General features: G+C 53.3%; 1 protein-coding gene across 2 annotated transcripts; it reads left to right on the forward strand.

Annotated features, from left to right (window-relative positions):
* The first annotated feature begins 5864 nt into the window (after positions 1-5864).
* Tlx1 (T cell leukemia homeobox 1) lies at positions 5865-13434 on the forward strand. 2 transcript variants are annotated; one of them, XM_037207310.1, is made up of 3 exons: positions 5865-7892; positions 9928-10165; positions 12431-13434. In XM_037207310.1, exons 1-3 carry the CDS (start codon positions 7319-7321, stop codon positions 12651-12653), a joined length of 1035 nt encoding a protein of 344 aa, XP_037063205.1. In that variant the 5' UTR covers positions 5865-7318; the 3' UTR covers positions 12654-13434. The 2 variants fall into 2 exon arrangements, with proteins under 2 accessions (XP_037063205.1, XP_028747025.1); XM_028891192.2 differs by having other exon boundaries at positions 6522-7892; positions 9964-10165.
* The last annotated feature ends 1377 nt before the right edge of the window (positions 13435-14811 follow it).

Here is a 14811-nt window from a genome sequence, read left to right on the forward strand (position 1 = left end):
TTCAATCGGTCCCTCGGTACCCTACGAGCGCCTGCGGCGGCCGGGACGGGTGGCAGAGCTGACGCGGGTGTCGCGCGGGTGGCGAGGCTAGGCCGACCTAATTCAATTAGCTGTGCGGCCAGCGCTCCTTGTAACTCTGGGCCCGCGGGGCTCCGGCTCCCCGCAGCTGCTCTTTGTACTCAGAGCCCATGCATATGGATTCGGTCCCTCCCCCTGGGCTCCCCCACCCCACTTCTGGCACCTGCGGCTCACCCCGCTTCGGTCCTCCTCCTGTCTCTTCTGGGCGACCTTGGCCTTCCCCGAAGTTGGGAGAGTCATAATTGTATTTGCATTCAACGTGAACTTTTTTTGAGTGAGATCGCAGAGGAAAGGTGAGGTGTCTGTCGTCTGTTTGTTTTGTTTTGTTTTTATAAATCTTAGCTGGAAGGTCTTTGCGGAACTGTGAGAACCTGTACGTCTGCAGGAGTGCTGCTGTGTGCATCTGTCATGCACCCGAATGCAGTGACCCACACAGGGGTGTGTGTATGGAGAGGGCTCGGTTTAGTTTTGTTCTGGTCTGAACTGCAGTTCTGATCCACCTGCAGGCACCCGTGAATGGACTCCACAGGAAAACGTGTCTGAGTAGTGTGATTCACTTCTGTAATTCCAGCACTTGGGATGCTGAGGCCGGAGAACTACTGTGAGTTTGAGGCTAGCTTGGCTAGTGAGACCTGTCTCAAAAGCAGAAACCAAAACCTTTGTGAACATCTGGATGTGCACACTGGAAGGACTGTCTGCACACTAGTGTGGGGGTGTAAGCGGGTCTGTGTGTGTCTGCACATAGGAGGGTGCCAACTTGAATCTTGAATGCTGCAGTCGTTTGAATCCAATCTGTGTCTTGCCATTTGTGTGTAAACTGTGGATGCCTGAGCAGTCACACACTGTGGAACACATTACCCCACCAACTAACCACCGATAGCATCAGTGCCTTACCTGTCTACTCTTCAGTACTGTTCTGCTGGAGAAGGAGCTTAGAGAATTAACTTCAAACCCAAACTCCAGCTCAGCTCCTAAATTGGAGCCTGCTTCCTGGATGTGCCAGACTCTAGCCACTTTATCCTGCAGTGGGGTTCTGGCCAGCTTTCTCAGTTTTCCACTCCAAGCATGGCCAGCCAGCCAGCCAGCCCCTCAGTCAGCCATGGCTCCCAACCTGCAAACTATGTCTGGAGTGGCCTGGAGACCACTAGACCTGCCCACAGGGCTCTGGTGCCTCCCTGGACTCTCCTGAGAAAGTCAGGTTTCCCAGATCAGCAAGTATCCATCCACTCTCCCCTCAAGCCCTCAACTGTGACTCACTGTGCTATCTCTGCTCTCAGATGGACTGAAGAAATAAAGAATCTGTGTTACTCTGTGTAAAAGAGGTCAGGGTCGTGGATTAGCACGAAACCTTGTCCAGTCCTTGCTGAGAAGTTTCACACTTGAGGAATGTAGGCAAAGGAAGCTTGCTAGCCCCTTGTGTCATAGGGAATGGGTTGGCTTTTATAGGATGATGTTCCTACAGGATGATGCTGGCCCAGGTGTGACAGCACCTGGCTGGGGCTTCCTAAGGACTCTTTCCCTTCTTCCACACCTTAACCTGGGATCCGACCCCAGATTCTGTCTCCTGTGTAAATACCACCCTGCAGACTCACATGACTAATAGAGTGGATGCTTGGGATGGGAGAAGTTGATCTTGGATCCAAGCCTGAACTTCCCTTCTGCGCCCAATGGTGGCAAGCTGAACTCTCACAGGGGAGGCTATCGTATGGAAGGCAGAGCCAAAGAAGTCTGTCCTCAGACCATACACAACCTCATCCTTCTGGGGTCCTGGCATCCTGGGAGGAGACTTAGCATCAAAGATTTCCTAGTCCAAAGTGGTTTTTACATAGCTTCTCTTGGGAAGAAGTTTGTCAGGGAAAGGCAGGAGACTTTAGTTTGATGCCAAGAGTGAATGGCATCATTCACTAAGGAAAGACCCTATTCCAAAGAGACCTACCTGCCCAGCTTTGATGGGCCTAGTGGGAAGAGAAAATTACCCTAATTTCAGGTGACAACTGAGTTGTAACCTAGTGACCAAGGAGGTACCTGTCTATCCACCATCCCTTTGTCCTCTGCTCACTCAAGGTCGCTTGTCTGATGGGAAAATATAGGTGTGAGTCCTTGTGTTGGACAGGCTGCTAGTCTCTCAGGATTGAGTGGGATTGTGATGAGATGGGGGCTTATGGGGGGGAGCTAGCCTGAAATCCCCCAAGCCCTGAGGAAGAATCACTGCATTGTGACTGCAGCAGTCTGTCCTGCTCACTCTCCTTTTCCTTCCAATCTAGAACTAGAGACTGCCACCCACCCAAACCCGCCTCAAGTTAGAGTGCCCTTCTCTGTCTTTGAGTCCCCAAATCACTGACAAATCCTGTCTGCTGGAGGGGACATTTCCTGGCCTCTTTTCTGAGGGAGATGAGCCAGGTAAAGGGGACACCTCTAGGATGCAGACCCCAGTGGCCCCACCATGTTACACATCCCTTTACGTGCCTCTCAGCACTTCTCTCTCTCGGGTTTTTCCTCCCTCTCTCTTCCACCCTGGGCCCAGATGTGACCATGTCTGACAATCCCCCTGGGCCCAGATGTGACCATGTCTGACAACCCCACTAGAAAATAAGACGGCTCTCCCACAGACACCAACTTGACATCATTGCTCCATGCATTCGTTCACACACGTGTGCACATCACACAGGACAGTTGTGGAGACAGGTGCACATCAATTCCGTCCCAGGGAACTCACAGCACTTACACGCTCACTGCCACACGTCTCCTTAGGTGACAGTACAGCTGCAGAAATAACCCCGACTCCGCCTTCTCTCCCAACCGTCTTGCCAAGGCTTCACTTGTGGTACCATCTCAATATGACCCAGCGCCGATCCATCACAGACCATAAATATTCATGGGAGAAAACATTTTAAATTACCCCTTAAAGACATGCCCAGGACATCTGCACATGCCGCCCAGTCCTCACTGTTATACTCACACACTCAACTTTCCCACACAGTCCCTCAAACACGAAGTAATTAAGTTACCACACATATCCCTGAGCCAAAGGACAACCCCTGGCCCAGGGGTCTCTCCCACAGGAAGCTGTGTGGGATCCAAAGAGGACTCCCTCTGGGGCCTCCCCTTCCTTCCCTCCTCCCCCAGCCTCAGTTCCAGCTGCTCCCCTTTTAATTGGAGGTACTTCTTTATTCTGCAGGCAAGAGGGAGCTGGTGTTGAGGGGGCATGGTTGCCAGGTGACCTCAGGAGGCCAGAGAAGGGTGGGATCTCACCTAGACAATATGCAAGGCGAGAGTCAGTATTGGCATTGAGGAAGTACCTTGTGATAAGTGGGTACTTCCTCAATGAGGAAGTACCTTGTGATAAGTGGGGTCTGAAAGCAGCATTGGAGTCCAGGCTGCCTTTCCCCAGCATTCAGTGCCTAGGTTTGCTCAGGATGGAAAATAAAAATTGTATCACGGAATTGGAGGATTGGTGGAAGAATTACTACTGTAGTCGAGGGCACCCAGGACAGCTCAGGTGATCTGTAAGTCCTGCATCCTCTCCTTCCCTCCTCTTCCCTAGCAGGGCTACTCTAGAAGAGGACAGAAACTGCATCAGAAGCACAGATGCTGTACCAAATGAACAAGGTGCTCAGGTAACATTGCCTCTAGGAGAAGCAGAGTGGCCAGAGCTCAGCAAATCTACATCTCCTGGTCTCTTCTTCCCGGATAGGGACTGAGATAGATGTGAAGCATCAGTCTTTCCCAGCTACCCCAGGACAAACACCAGCACAGTGGACTCACAGAACTCCAGCCTTCCAGGACTGGATTGGGATAAAAAAGTGACTAAAAAAAAAAAAAAAAAAAAAAAAAGGTCTGGAGGGCAGGGGAAAGCCAAGGCACCCCTGGGATACCGGGTTTTGTGAGCCACACAATAACACAATATTAGTGGGTTGTCGTGACCTCTGCCAACCTTTGCCTGAGCCAACAAGGGTGAAGTGTCCTCTCAGATACACTGAACAGCTTGTGCTAGATCTGAAGAGCGGAGGAGGTGGACCAGCAGGTGTCAGGAGTTGGGAGAGGCAGGATAGGAAGGCAATAAGGCCAGAAAGGTAGAGCATTGGAGGGAGGGAGGGAAGAGGTATGGGGAAGATTCTAGTGGTTTCCTGTAAGCGCCTCGGAGTGACAAAAAGATGTTGCTCTGAAGATGACTAAGAAAGACATCTATAACTGTGGCAGGCAGGACTGTGGTTAGACTAACAGAACCAAGACCTTTGGGCTCCAGCCTCAAGGATGCTACAGGACCCTCTGCCATAGTTTTCAACCTCAAATAGAAGTAGTTTTAGGTGTTGAGGTCCCAGAGCAATCCTCTTCTGTCTGTGGAACTTTGAACAAATTTGTCTTTTATTTAAAATGGCGTATAGGGGCTGGAGAGTCGGCTTGGTGATTGAGGGCACTGGGTGTTCTTGCAGAGGATCAGGATTCAGTTCCCAGAACCCACACGGTAGCTCACAAACTCCATTTCCAGGGAATCAGACACCCTCTTCTGGCCTCTGCAGGTACCAGACATGCACTAGGTGCACAGACACACACACACATGCAGGCAAAACACTCACACACATACAATACAATAAACACATCTAAAAATTTAAATGATATGTAATTCACATTCCATACTTTTCAGACTTGAAACATGCACAGTTCAGTGACTTTTAGAATACTCATGAAGTTTTGCAGCCATTACTACCTAATTTCAGGAAGTTTTAATCATCCCCCAAAGAAAGTCTGTACTCATCCCTCCCCCCTTCTCCTAGCCCTGGCAGCCACCACAAATCTACTTTCTGTCCTGTGGAGTTTTCTATCTTGGCTACTTTATATAAATAATCTATACAATATGTGTGCCTCTGTGCCTAGCTTATTTCACTTAGCATATTTCCTAGGTTCACCTTCATTGTGGTATGAGCAAGCACACACCTCCCTCTTATGGTGGGATCGTGTTCCATTTTATGGATATACCACATTTTGTTCATTTGTTCATCAGTTGATGGACAAATGGAATGGTCTGTGCTTTCTAGTACTGCTACGGACACTCACTCAGCTTTATTAGGTATAATAAGTATTGGGCTATCCCCACCAGCTTCGTAGGGTTGTTACGGGTTTTAATGAGTGTGTGATGTGCTATCTGCACGTGGCTTCTCAGAAAGTAATTATGCTGCTTTCTGTTCTAGATCTTTTGAGATAAAAGGAAGGAAGAACACGCTCAGGTTCAGACAACTTCCTAAGTAAGTTATGGGAATGTGTGGGTCAAGGCACACAGTCTGAACTGGTTGAGTGAGGAGCTAAGACCGGACAGCTCTGCTGTCCTGGTTTTGTTTAGAGTTCGCTAACAGCTGCCAGCTTTGTGTCTTAAATGAGCATTTGCCCTCCTGGCTGGAGGATCAGGTAGAGCATTTATCCTCGAGAGATGGCATCGAGTTTCTATAGTTATCCATAATACTGACTTCTGGCTTATCCTTCTTAGTTTATTGTCTGACCTGTGTGTAAAATGTAAGTTCTCTGAAGTCAGAACACTTTGCTGTCTCCCCACAGTGCCTAGAAAGTGCCAGGCACATTTTAAGTACACAAATATTTGTTGGGTAATTCTCCACTCACTTATTATTCATTCAAGATGAGCATATTTTATTTGCCAGGGCTGTATGGGAGGGGGCCCGGCATAGTCATAAGGCATTTCCTGCCGCTGAGGACGTCTGGCTTCTTCAAGTGAAGGTGACAGACAGACGTGGCCCGAACAAATAGATTACGATGGGACTTGGTGAGCAGAAGTGCGCCTTTCACATTTGGTAGCATTTTGCCTGTTAGAGACACCCCCCCCCCCAGGAGGTTGAGTGTGATATAGACCTGAAGTGGGTCAGAAAGCACAGCCCATGCTTTCCTATCCCAGAACTTGCCTCCTAGGAGGGAACAGACCTTTCCCTACTGGAAAGAAGAAAGAGAGGAAACAGAGAAGGGGGTTTCCTTCTCAGCCAGGCAGCTGAAGCTAAACTTTGTGAAGGCCTACATTTGTCCTGGATGCACCTCCTTGATCTCAGTCCCACCAGCTCCAGCCACCACAGCCTTAAGACCTAAGACCTCCCTCCAAGGATTCTAAAAGCAAAGGATCAACTCTGTCTCCTCAGAGCAGTTCCAAGTCTGGCTTGGAAAAGCCAACCCTGGGCTAGCGTGGAAAGCAATACAAACCCAGTGACATTCTTTCAGACCTCATAGGAATTGCTTTTTGCACATCTATTTATTCAAAACGAAAGGGGTACCTTGAGGAATGGGCACCCTGACACAAGCCCCAAACCTATCCTTTGACTTGTGCCTGCTTTTCAGGATGACTCCTCTTTCCTTAAATTCTTTAGAGAGGCTGAGTTAGAGTGGCTGCTCATTTTTATAACAATATATAGCCAGTTGTTCATAGTACCTGTTTTAAAGGACAAGCCTGAACTCACCGTCCTGCCTCGGGGCCTGGGCTCCATACCTGGGGAGTAGACAGTCTTCTACTTTCTAACAAGCTGGACTTGAAGTTGCCGTAAATCGCCTGCTTGAGTGACAGGTGTTTCCCAGCTCAGCCCTTGGGGAGATTCTCCAGTTGGGCAGGACACCTGTCCCCAGGGGCCTGGTGGGCTGGACTCCTTTGGTCCTGTTCAAAGTGAGAGGGGGCGGTTCCTGCCAGGCCTGGGAAAGGGCTCTCATTTCCCTTTCCTTAGGTCCGTCTGTCTGTCCGTCTCTGGGAATGTCTGCTTGCTGTTCTTTTCTTTCTCATTTTAAACGTCTCGCTGTGGTTCTCCTCTTTTCTCTTCGCTGGAACTACTCAGCGCCCTGATCTCGTTCCTCTGTCTCTGGCTCCGGCATCTGTCTGGGCTCCTGGCCTCCTTCTCCCCCTCCCTTCCCCTCCCCCGCGCTGTCATTCACCTCGCTCCTCTCCGCGCACAGCCAATGGAGAGACCCGGCCGAAACAGCTAGGCTCGCTCGCTCAGGGCTTTTTCGCCCGGTGATTGATGTCCCAGAGTCAACGGCGAGCGAGCAGCCAGAGAAGGGAAGGAGAAGCCGGAGAGGGGAAGAATACAGCTTCCCCTCTCTCCCTCCCCTCCCCCCTACTTTGGCCCTTCTGCGCACTTCGCCTTCAAGTCTCAGCGCAGCCTGGAGCCGCTGTTGCCTCCGCGCCCCTGCTAGCTGCCGGGGTAGTCCAGCGCGGCGAGCGTCCGCGCCCGGGCCCCCGCGTGGGGCCGGGGCCAGCATGGAGCACCTGGGTCCCCACCATCTCCACCCGGGCCACGCGGAGCCCATCAGCTTCGGCATCGATCAGATCCTCAACAGCCCGGACCAGGGTGGCTGCATGGGGCCCGCTTCGCGCCTCCAGGACGGAGAATACGGCCTTGGCTGTTTGGTTGGAGGCGCCTACACTTACGGTGGCGGGGGTTCCGCCGCTGGGGCGGGGGCCGGGGCCACGGGAGCTTACGGCGCTGGTGGCCCGGCTGGTCCCGGCGGCCCGGCGGGCGGCGGCGGCGGTGCCTGCAGCATGGGCCCACTGGCCGGCTCCTACAACGTGAACATGGCCTTGGCGGGCGGCCCTGGTCCCGGCGGCGGCGGCAGTGGGGGGGCTGGCGGCGCGGGGGCGCTGAGCGCCGCCGGGGTGATCCGGGTGCCCGCGCACAGGCCGCTGGCCGGAGCGGTGGCCCACCCCCAGCCCCTGGCCACTGGCTTGCCTACTGTGCCCTCTGTGCCTGCGGTGCCGGGTGTCAACAACCTCACTGGCCTCACCTTCCCCTGGATGGAGAGTAACCGCAGATACACAAAGGACAGGTTCACAGGTGAGTCCGGCCCGCGCGCGCCCCGCCTGGCCGTGGCTCGGGCTCTGTGCTACCCCTACCCCGCTTGGTGGCTCCTTGAAGCTCTTTCTGAGCGCCAGGCCGCCTAGCGCCCCAAGTTCAACTGCCTCCAGGATTCTATGTGCTAAGAATCGCTGAGCTCGAAGAGTTCTTGCAGCCGGGCCTCTTCTGTCTCTACTCTAGGACCCTGTTCGTAAAAGCAAAGCTTGGTCCCCTCTCGGGATCCTGGGGCCCAGTCAGGTAGAGGGCAGAGGGCTGTAGATTCAGGACCACCGTCTGTCAACAGTTGAGGCTCGCAGGTCGGAGAAAGCACTCCCTGTGAGCAAAATGTTTTTTCTGTCCTGGCTGCCGTTTACTGACGGAGGCCAAGAGCCCCAGAATAAGGCACAAGAAAAGGTTCTCTTACCTCCCGTCCCCTGCTCCACGCACACGTCCTTGGGTGCTCTGAGCTCTGGTATGGGTCACTGAAGATCTGCAAAGGCCTCAAGCCTGGGTGAAGGAGCAGAGCCAGCCAGCTTTCTTCCCGGACTGCGGGCTTCTTCAGGGTCAGTGGCAGAACAGGGCTGGGCCGCTCTTCGATTTCATCCTCGGTATCCCTCCCAGGGGTCTGCTCTCCTGTTTCTGGGATGAATAATGCACCCGCCTGGCTAGCGAGTTGGCTAAAAGACAACTCCCCGGACCAGTAGGCACTCGGTGGCGGCCAGCGGCTGGGCTCTCTGCGGCTCCCTCCCCTCTGCCCTTGCTCCCTCTGCCCTGGCTTCCGTTCAGTGGGCCCCAGCTCTGGCTGCCCTCTCGGCAGCGCTCACTTCCCGCTCCCGCTGCTGCGCTGGTTGCCTTTAGCTGTACCTGGATCCTGAGACCGCGAGTCCTCCCAGGAAGGTTCAGGTTCCAAATCCATATTCGCAGCGGTTAGGAATTGGTCCCTAGTTAGCTGCTGGGCCTTAGACCGGGGAGCTAGGGGGTTCAGGCCGCTGCTTGTGGCTGGGACTCCCCAGGCAAACTCCATGCCTTAACTGTGAAGTTGTGTGTGTGTGTGTGTGTGTGTGTGTGTGTGTGTGTGTGTGTGTTCATATGGAAAGAACAGCTTATTGTTAGACCTGTCCAGGCCACCCAAAGTTACCCTAGGTCCCCAGCTTCTGTTACAGACTGCACAAGCAGAGAGACTGTCCCTGGAGTCCCTGAACAGACTTTGGGGCCACAGCAGAAACGGGAAAGTCTTTGTGCTCACTGTGGGGCATTCAGGGAGAGTCTTCCGTCAAGGGACTCCAGTGAGACAACCCAAGTCCTCTCATGAGAGAGGAGACAAGGCCCAGAGCATGTCTCATTCTGCTGCTCAGTTCAGGCAGTCTTGGAGGGCTTTGCTGGCATCCACACTATGTCGTGTGTGTGTGTGTGTGTGTGTGTGTGTGTGTGTGTGTGTGTGTGTCCCAGTGAGCCTACTATACAAAAGGTATCTGGCACAGGCCTACTCTGGGGAGTCACAGTCAACCCTAGTGTCAGACCTGAAGGAGGCTCTGAGGGAGTGTATGGCTGTAGCCCCGGGTCGTCCTGTGCCCTGTGGCTCCTGGGGCGTGCATCCTTGTCTGTGGTGGTACGGATCTGGAAGTTTGTAGCTCTAGCTGCTGTGTGAGTGTGGGGCTGTGACCAAGACTCAGAAAAGGACCCAGAGGCTGGGCCTCTTACTTTTTGATTGGCCCTTTTAAGTTTAGTGGCTGAGGAAGCTGGGTGCTTAGGGGCCCCTAGGTAGGGGAGAGGGGAGCTAAAGGGGAAGTGGATGGGATCTCCGAAGCCCCAGGCTAGGGAGGTTTCCGAAGTGGCCGCTCCGGAGACGTAAGCCTGGCTGGCAGAAGGGAGCCCTTTGCCGTCCCGGGCTTGGAGTGGAGGGTTGCCGGGAGGATTGCTGCCCTGCCTTTTTATGGGGTCTAACCACTGCGCTCTGACTCGCGGGGTGTCGGGCCTGGGACGCCTCCTGACGCTCTGCCGCTTGCCTCTGCCGTCTGTCTGTCTCCCGCTCCAGTGGCCCTCTCACCCTTCACTGTAACACGCCGTATAGGTCACCCCTATCAGAACCGGACGCCCCCTAAGAAGAAGAAGCCGCGCACATCCTTCACGCGCCTGCAGATCTGTGAGCTGGAAAAGCGCTTCCACCGCCAGAAGTACTTGGCTTCGGCGGAGCGCGCCGCTCTGGCCAAGGCGCTCAAAATGACCGATGCGCAGGTCAAAACCTGGTTCCAGAACCGGCGGACGAAATGGAGGTGAGCTCGCGGGGCAGACGGGTCGTGGCGGCGGCGGAGCAGCTTTTCTCTGCTTCTCTGGGGTTGCTCACACTCCCTCTGCTTGCTGGTTTCCGATCGGTTTAGACGAGCGGGCTTTTACAGTCACCCGGGACTGCAAACAATGCAGGGCCGTAGACTGGTGGGGCTGGGGAATCCGGGATGTGTTTTCAGAGAAGCTTCAGGGCTTTCTAGACAGCTCACTCTATCCGGTGTAGACGCGGCTGGGCTTTGCCTCTGAGGCAAATAGGCCTATAGACCGGTCTTTGCACGCGAATTTCTGTGCCAGTGAATCCTTCAGGGCCTTTTTGATTCCCCAGCCTGCCTTTTGCTGGGTGGACCCTCCCCTGACCCTGTGACTTGGAGACAGAATGACCCGCGCCAGGTTTCTGCGCTCCAGCCGGACTCTCCGCAGAGGAGCGTCTGGGGCCCCCGGACCGCCGGCTGCCGCTACTTACTGCTTCCTCCCCAGGCACTTGAGCCCTGCGCAGTCGCCCCCATCCTAGAAGGGGAAAATCAATCTGCGCCGGCTGTGGCGGGGATTCTCGGGTCCCACTGAAAGGGCGGGATCAATTAGGAGCAGATGGGTGTGCGTGAGAAAGAAAGAGACATTTTCCCTTCTGACATACGACAGCAGCACTTACCACGCTCTTGTTTTTATTTTTCCCAATGCGTATGCCTCGACCTTCCTTCTTCTGCTCACCTTTCCCACCAATCCTCATGACTATAAAGCACCACACACCCTGAGCAGCTTTAGTCTCTGCTCATACCCAGCCTTTCCCAGCCCAGATGCACTTTCTTGCATGCCTGCGCCTTTCCGCACACCTTGTCCACATTCTGGTTTCACCCGCCCGGGCTGCTGGGAGTCTCTCAGCTCAGACCCTGGGGAAGTGTGTGGCAGGAGCCGCCGCAAAGTCGGCGGCGCCGCTCCGGGCGGGCCTGGGGAGGGAGGAAGGAATTGGAGTTTCCTCTTTTTCTGAATGAAGGCGAGGAATCTGCCCGGGATTCCGCCTTCGAGGCCACAAAGGAAGCTTTGGCCCTGCAAGTCGGCTGCCCCCCAACCAACATTCCTGTGGCTGGGGAAGGAGAGGGGAACGTGGCTTCAACCCTTACTTAGGAAAGCTAGTAAAAAGAGGAGCCGGACTAGCTGAGGAGGGTGGCGCTCTCCAAGCTTAAGGTGGTGGAGCTGGGAGTTGGTGTGCAGAAAGCCATCCACAGGCAAAGAGAGAAACTTAAACACAAAGGAAAGGAACAAAGATATCCCATTTTAAAATAAATAATTAAAAATTTTAAGGTAGGGAGGGGGTGGATAAGAAATGCAAGCAGCAAGAAGTCTGTGTGAAAAGGAAGATATTAGATTATTTAAAAAACATGGTTCGAACAAATTCCCCTAATTCAGAGAAAACGAAGGGGAGCAGAGGAAACACGGGAACGAGACAGCATGAAGGAAAATATCTGAGCAATTTAAAATTCAGGGAAGATGAGAGACAGAAAGACAAGGAAAAGTCAGGAAGCCGCTGTGTGAGCAGGCAGGCGTCTGCCTCGCCTCGGGAAGAGCCGAAGGCTTCCAGCGGCTTCATCGATCGCCTACAAATTGCTTCTGGAGGCCCCGGGGACTCCCATTAGGTCTGTCCACCTTAGAGACAGACGTTTGATCTCAGTTGACAGGGTGGAGGGGCGGCATTAAATGGAATAAGTGAGTCATTGCCTCCCAAGACCGCCCGGGAGGAAGCTGGTGGGTCCAGCGGGAGCTGGGGGCACAGGATTTGGCACAGGAAATCTGAGGCCTGGCCCAGGCTGGAGGAGAGAAGGAAAAGACAGGTCTTTCTGCTGGTCCTCCCCCCCCCCCCCCCCACCCCCGTGCCGTCTACATGAGGTGGGGCCTGTCGGGCTTGGGATGGCACCTGGTCTCGGAATACACCAGCCTATCCAAGGTGTGCCAGTGAGAGTGGAGGCGCTGTGCTTTTATGGGGGAGGCCTAGCAGTTCCCGCCCGTTGGGCTTTTTTACTGTCCCTCTAAGATATTTCTGCTCCATCCATTTTGGGGATTTCCAAGCTGTTTTTGTTTTTGTTGTTGTTGTTTTTGTCATAGTCAGGACCCGCAAGAGTGGAGAGTGCATTAAAGGGCCCCATACAGGAGCTGAGGGGTGCATAAGGGACTATCTCCTGGGGGGGCATACCCGGGGCCTGCGCAGGCGCGGGAAGAGGGTTTGAGTCTTGGCTGGTAACAGCTTGTTCCCAATGCAGGCGGCAGACAGCAGAGGAGCGTGAGGCCGAGAGGCAGCAGGCGAACCGCATCCTCCTGCAGCTGCAGCAGGAGGCTTTCCAGAAGAGCCTGGCGCAGCCCTTGCCCGCAGACCCCCTGTGCGTCCACAACTCGTCGCTCTTTGCCCTGCAGAACCTGCAGCCGTGGTCTGACGACTCCACCAAAATCACCAGCGTCACGTCGGTGGCTTCGGCCTGCGAGTGAGCCTGCACCTCCGCCCAGTGGACCCAAGCCCAGTTGAGAGCTATCAGGAGAACCAAAACTCTCTCTACCCTTCCTGGCGGCACGCAGAAGGGGAACGGGGCTTCTCTGGCCAGTTCCCACGCGCCACGCGTCCACACACCTGTGGACACTGTTCTGTCTTCGGTGGAAGAGGGCTGGGGAGAGAGGCAGAGACCTCTTTCCAGAAGCCTGTGTGATCCTGCCCCACTTTGGAACTGTTCAGAATCCTCTCCGTTTTCGTCTATTTCATTTTATTCTGATTTTAATATGGGACAGAGAGACCCAAGGGAAGTGGGGCTTGGAAGGGCTTCTGGGGTCCCCAGGTGGCTATCTGTACTAAAGCTGGAAACAGGTGATACCACGGTCCATCCAGGTATCACCTCCGAGCCACACAGAGGGCCGTGCGGCAGAGTATCACGCTCACACACAGGATCTTAGCAATGACCCTTGCTGTTAGACATTGTCCAGGGTGACTCAGACTCACAGCACGGATCTCCTCTTACTCAAACACAAGGCCATAGTCACACTGTGACACACCAGCCCACACACAACAGCCAAACTTGGCCTGTCAGGCCCTCGGCAGCACATCAGAGCAGCAACCAGGTATGCACAGACAGGCTTTCCCACAGATTCAGCCCATTTCTCCAGATCCTGTTTGGGGAGGGGGGTAAGTTATGCACTTATAAGGTGTTTTCTGTGTAATCATTTTATAAAGTGCTCGTGTAATTTATGTGGAAAAACAATAAAACCCTCCGGTTCAGGAGTCAGGGTGTCAGCTCCTCGATAAGTCCAGCATTTTGCAGCTACTTGGGTTTGGTACAAGCTGGGGCGGAAGAAACATCTTATACTTGAACTTGGGGGGATTTATGGGTGAGCAAGATTCTGGGGCCCTGGAGGAGAAGAGAGAGAGAGAGAGAGAGAGAGAGAGAGAGAGAGAGAAGCTGAAGAGAGTCAGGCATATCTTGAGATTGCTAGCATTTGAGAGCATGGGATAGTTGTCTCTGGGAATGAATTTGTAGTAGTGTGGACAATCAGGGTGTTACTGTTAGTAAATGCCTGAAATGATATTTGAAGGTGTTTGCAGTTTTAGTGTAAAATTGTTTGTTTCTCCTTAAGTTGCAAATCAAAACTATCATTGCATTGCAACAGTGGTGTGTGTGTGTGTGTGTGTGTGTGTGTGTGTGTGTTTTTTTTTTTTGTTGTGTGTTGTGTGTGTGTCCATGTATCACCTGCTGTTTGGGGTCATTTTGTGATTCCCATTTTTCTGATTGTATATAAATCATGTTAATGTGTGTGAAAGTACACACTAGCTTTTCTTTGTGAGTCTATTTTTGTGGTAAATGTGTGTTTCTGATTGTGCATCATCTCTACTTGTATGGGTGTAATTGTGTGTGAAGGATAGCCATGTATACCATGTCTTCACTGTACAGTACGTACTTGTGCATGATAGTCTATAATTGTGGGACACGTGGATCATTTTGGGAGTCTGTCCCTGCAGGTGAGAGTCTGCGGCTGTGTAGGAGTAATTGCTATTGGGCGCTGGTGATGTATGTGGTGATGGGATCCCGAGATGAATGTGCAGGTACACTATGGGGTGGTCAGCACCTGTTAGGAGATTGGGAACTCTGTGTCCTTTCCAGCAAGCCGCAGAGGCCAGGGCACCGGACTCTCAATACCAGCCTGGACTCCCAGTAGTCTACAAGAGTGGCTTTCCAAGGACCTCGGAGAGCCCTCAGACTACTCTGGCCAGAACAGTAGTCATATGCCTTCACACCCCCATCTACAGTTCTTGAACTACTAGACCAACTACAAAACAACAACAAACTGATTTGGGCCAGCTCTTCTGGAAAAAGCTGGGTGATGGGTCACTCACTAGGAGTGAAATTGAGATAGGGAGCCATTTCTTTGGAGAATTTTTGTAAGTGGGGAATTAATGTGGTTGGGGTCTGGGCAGGCATAAACAGCGGTGTGCACCAACATCACCAAAGCCACTGTTCTGTACCCTAGCTGCTGGCGGTCCTGGAAGGTTGTAGTAGAGGAGCAAAGGGCATAACAGCCACCCGGGAGAAGCCCAAGGGAAAATAGGCTGGGTGGGGTGGGCATTTGATCTTTGCTCCGTCTCCAACGGCCCCTTGGCTCT

This window comes from Peromyscus leucopus, chromosome 1, assembly GCF_004664715.2.
Source record: "Peromyscus leucopus breed LL Stock chromosome 1, UCI_PerLeu_2.1, whole genome shotgun sequence".
In the NCBI taxonomy this organism is placed as follows: domain Eukaryota; kingdom Metazoa; phylum Chordata; class Mammalia; order Rodentia; family Cricetidae; genus Peromyscus; species Peromyscus leucopus.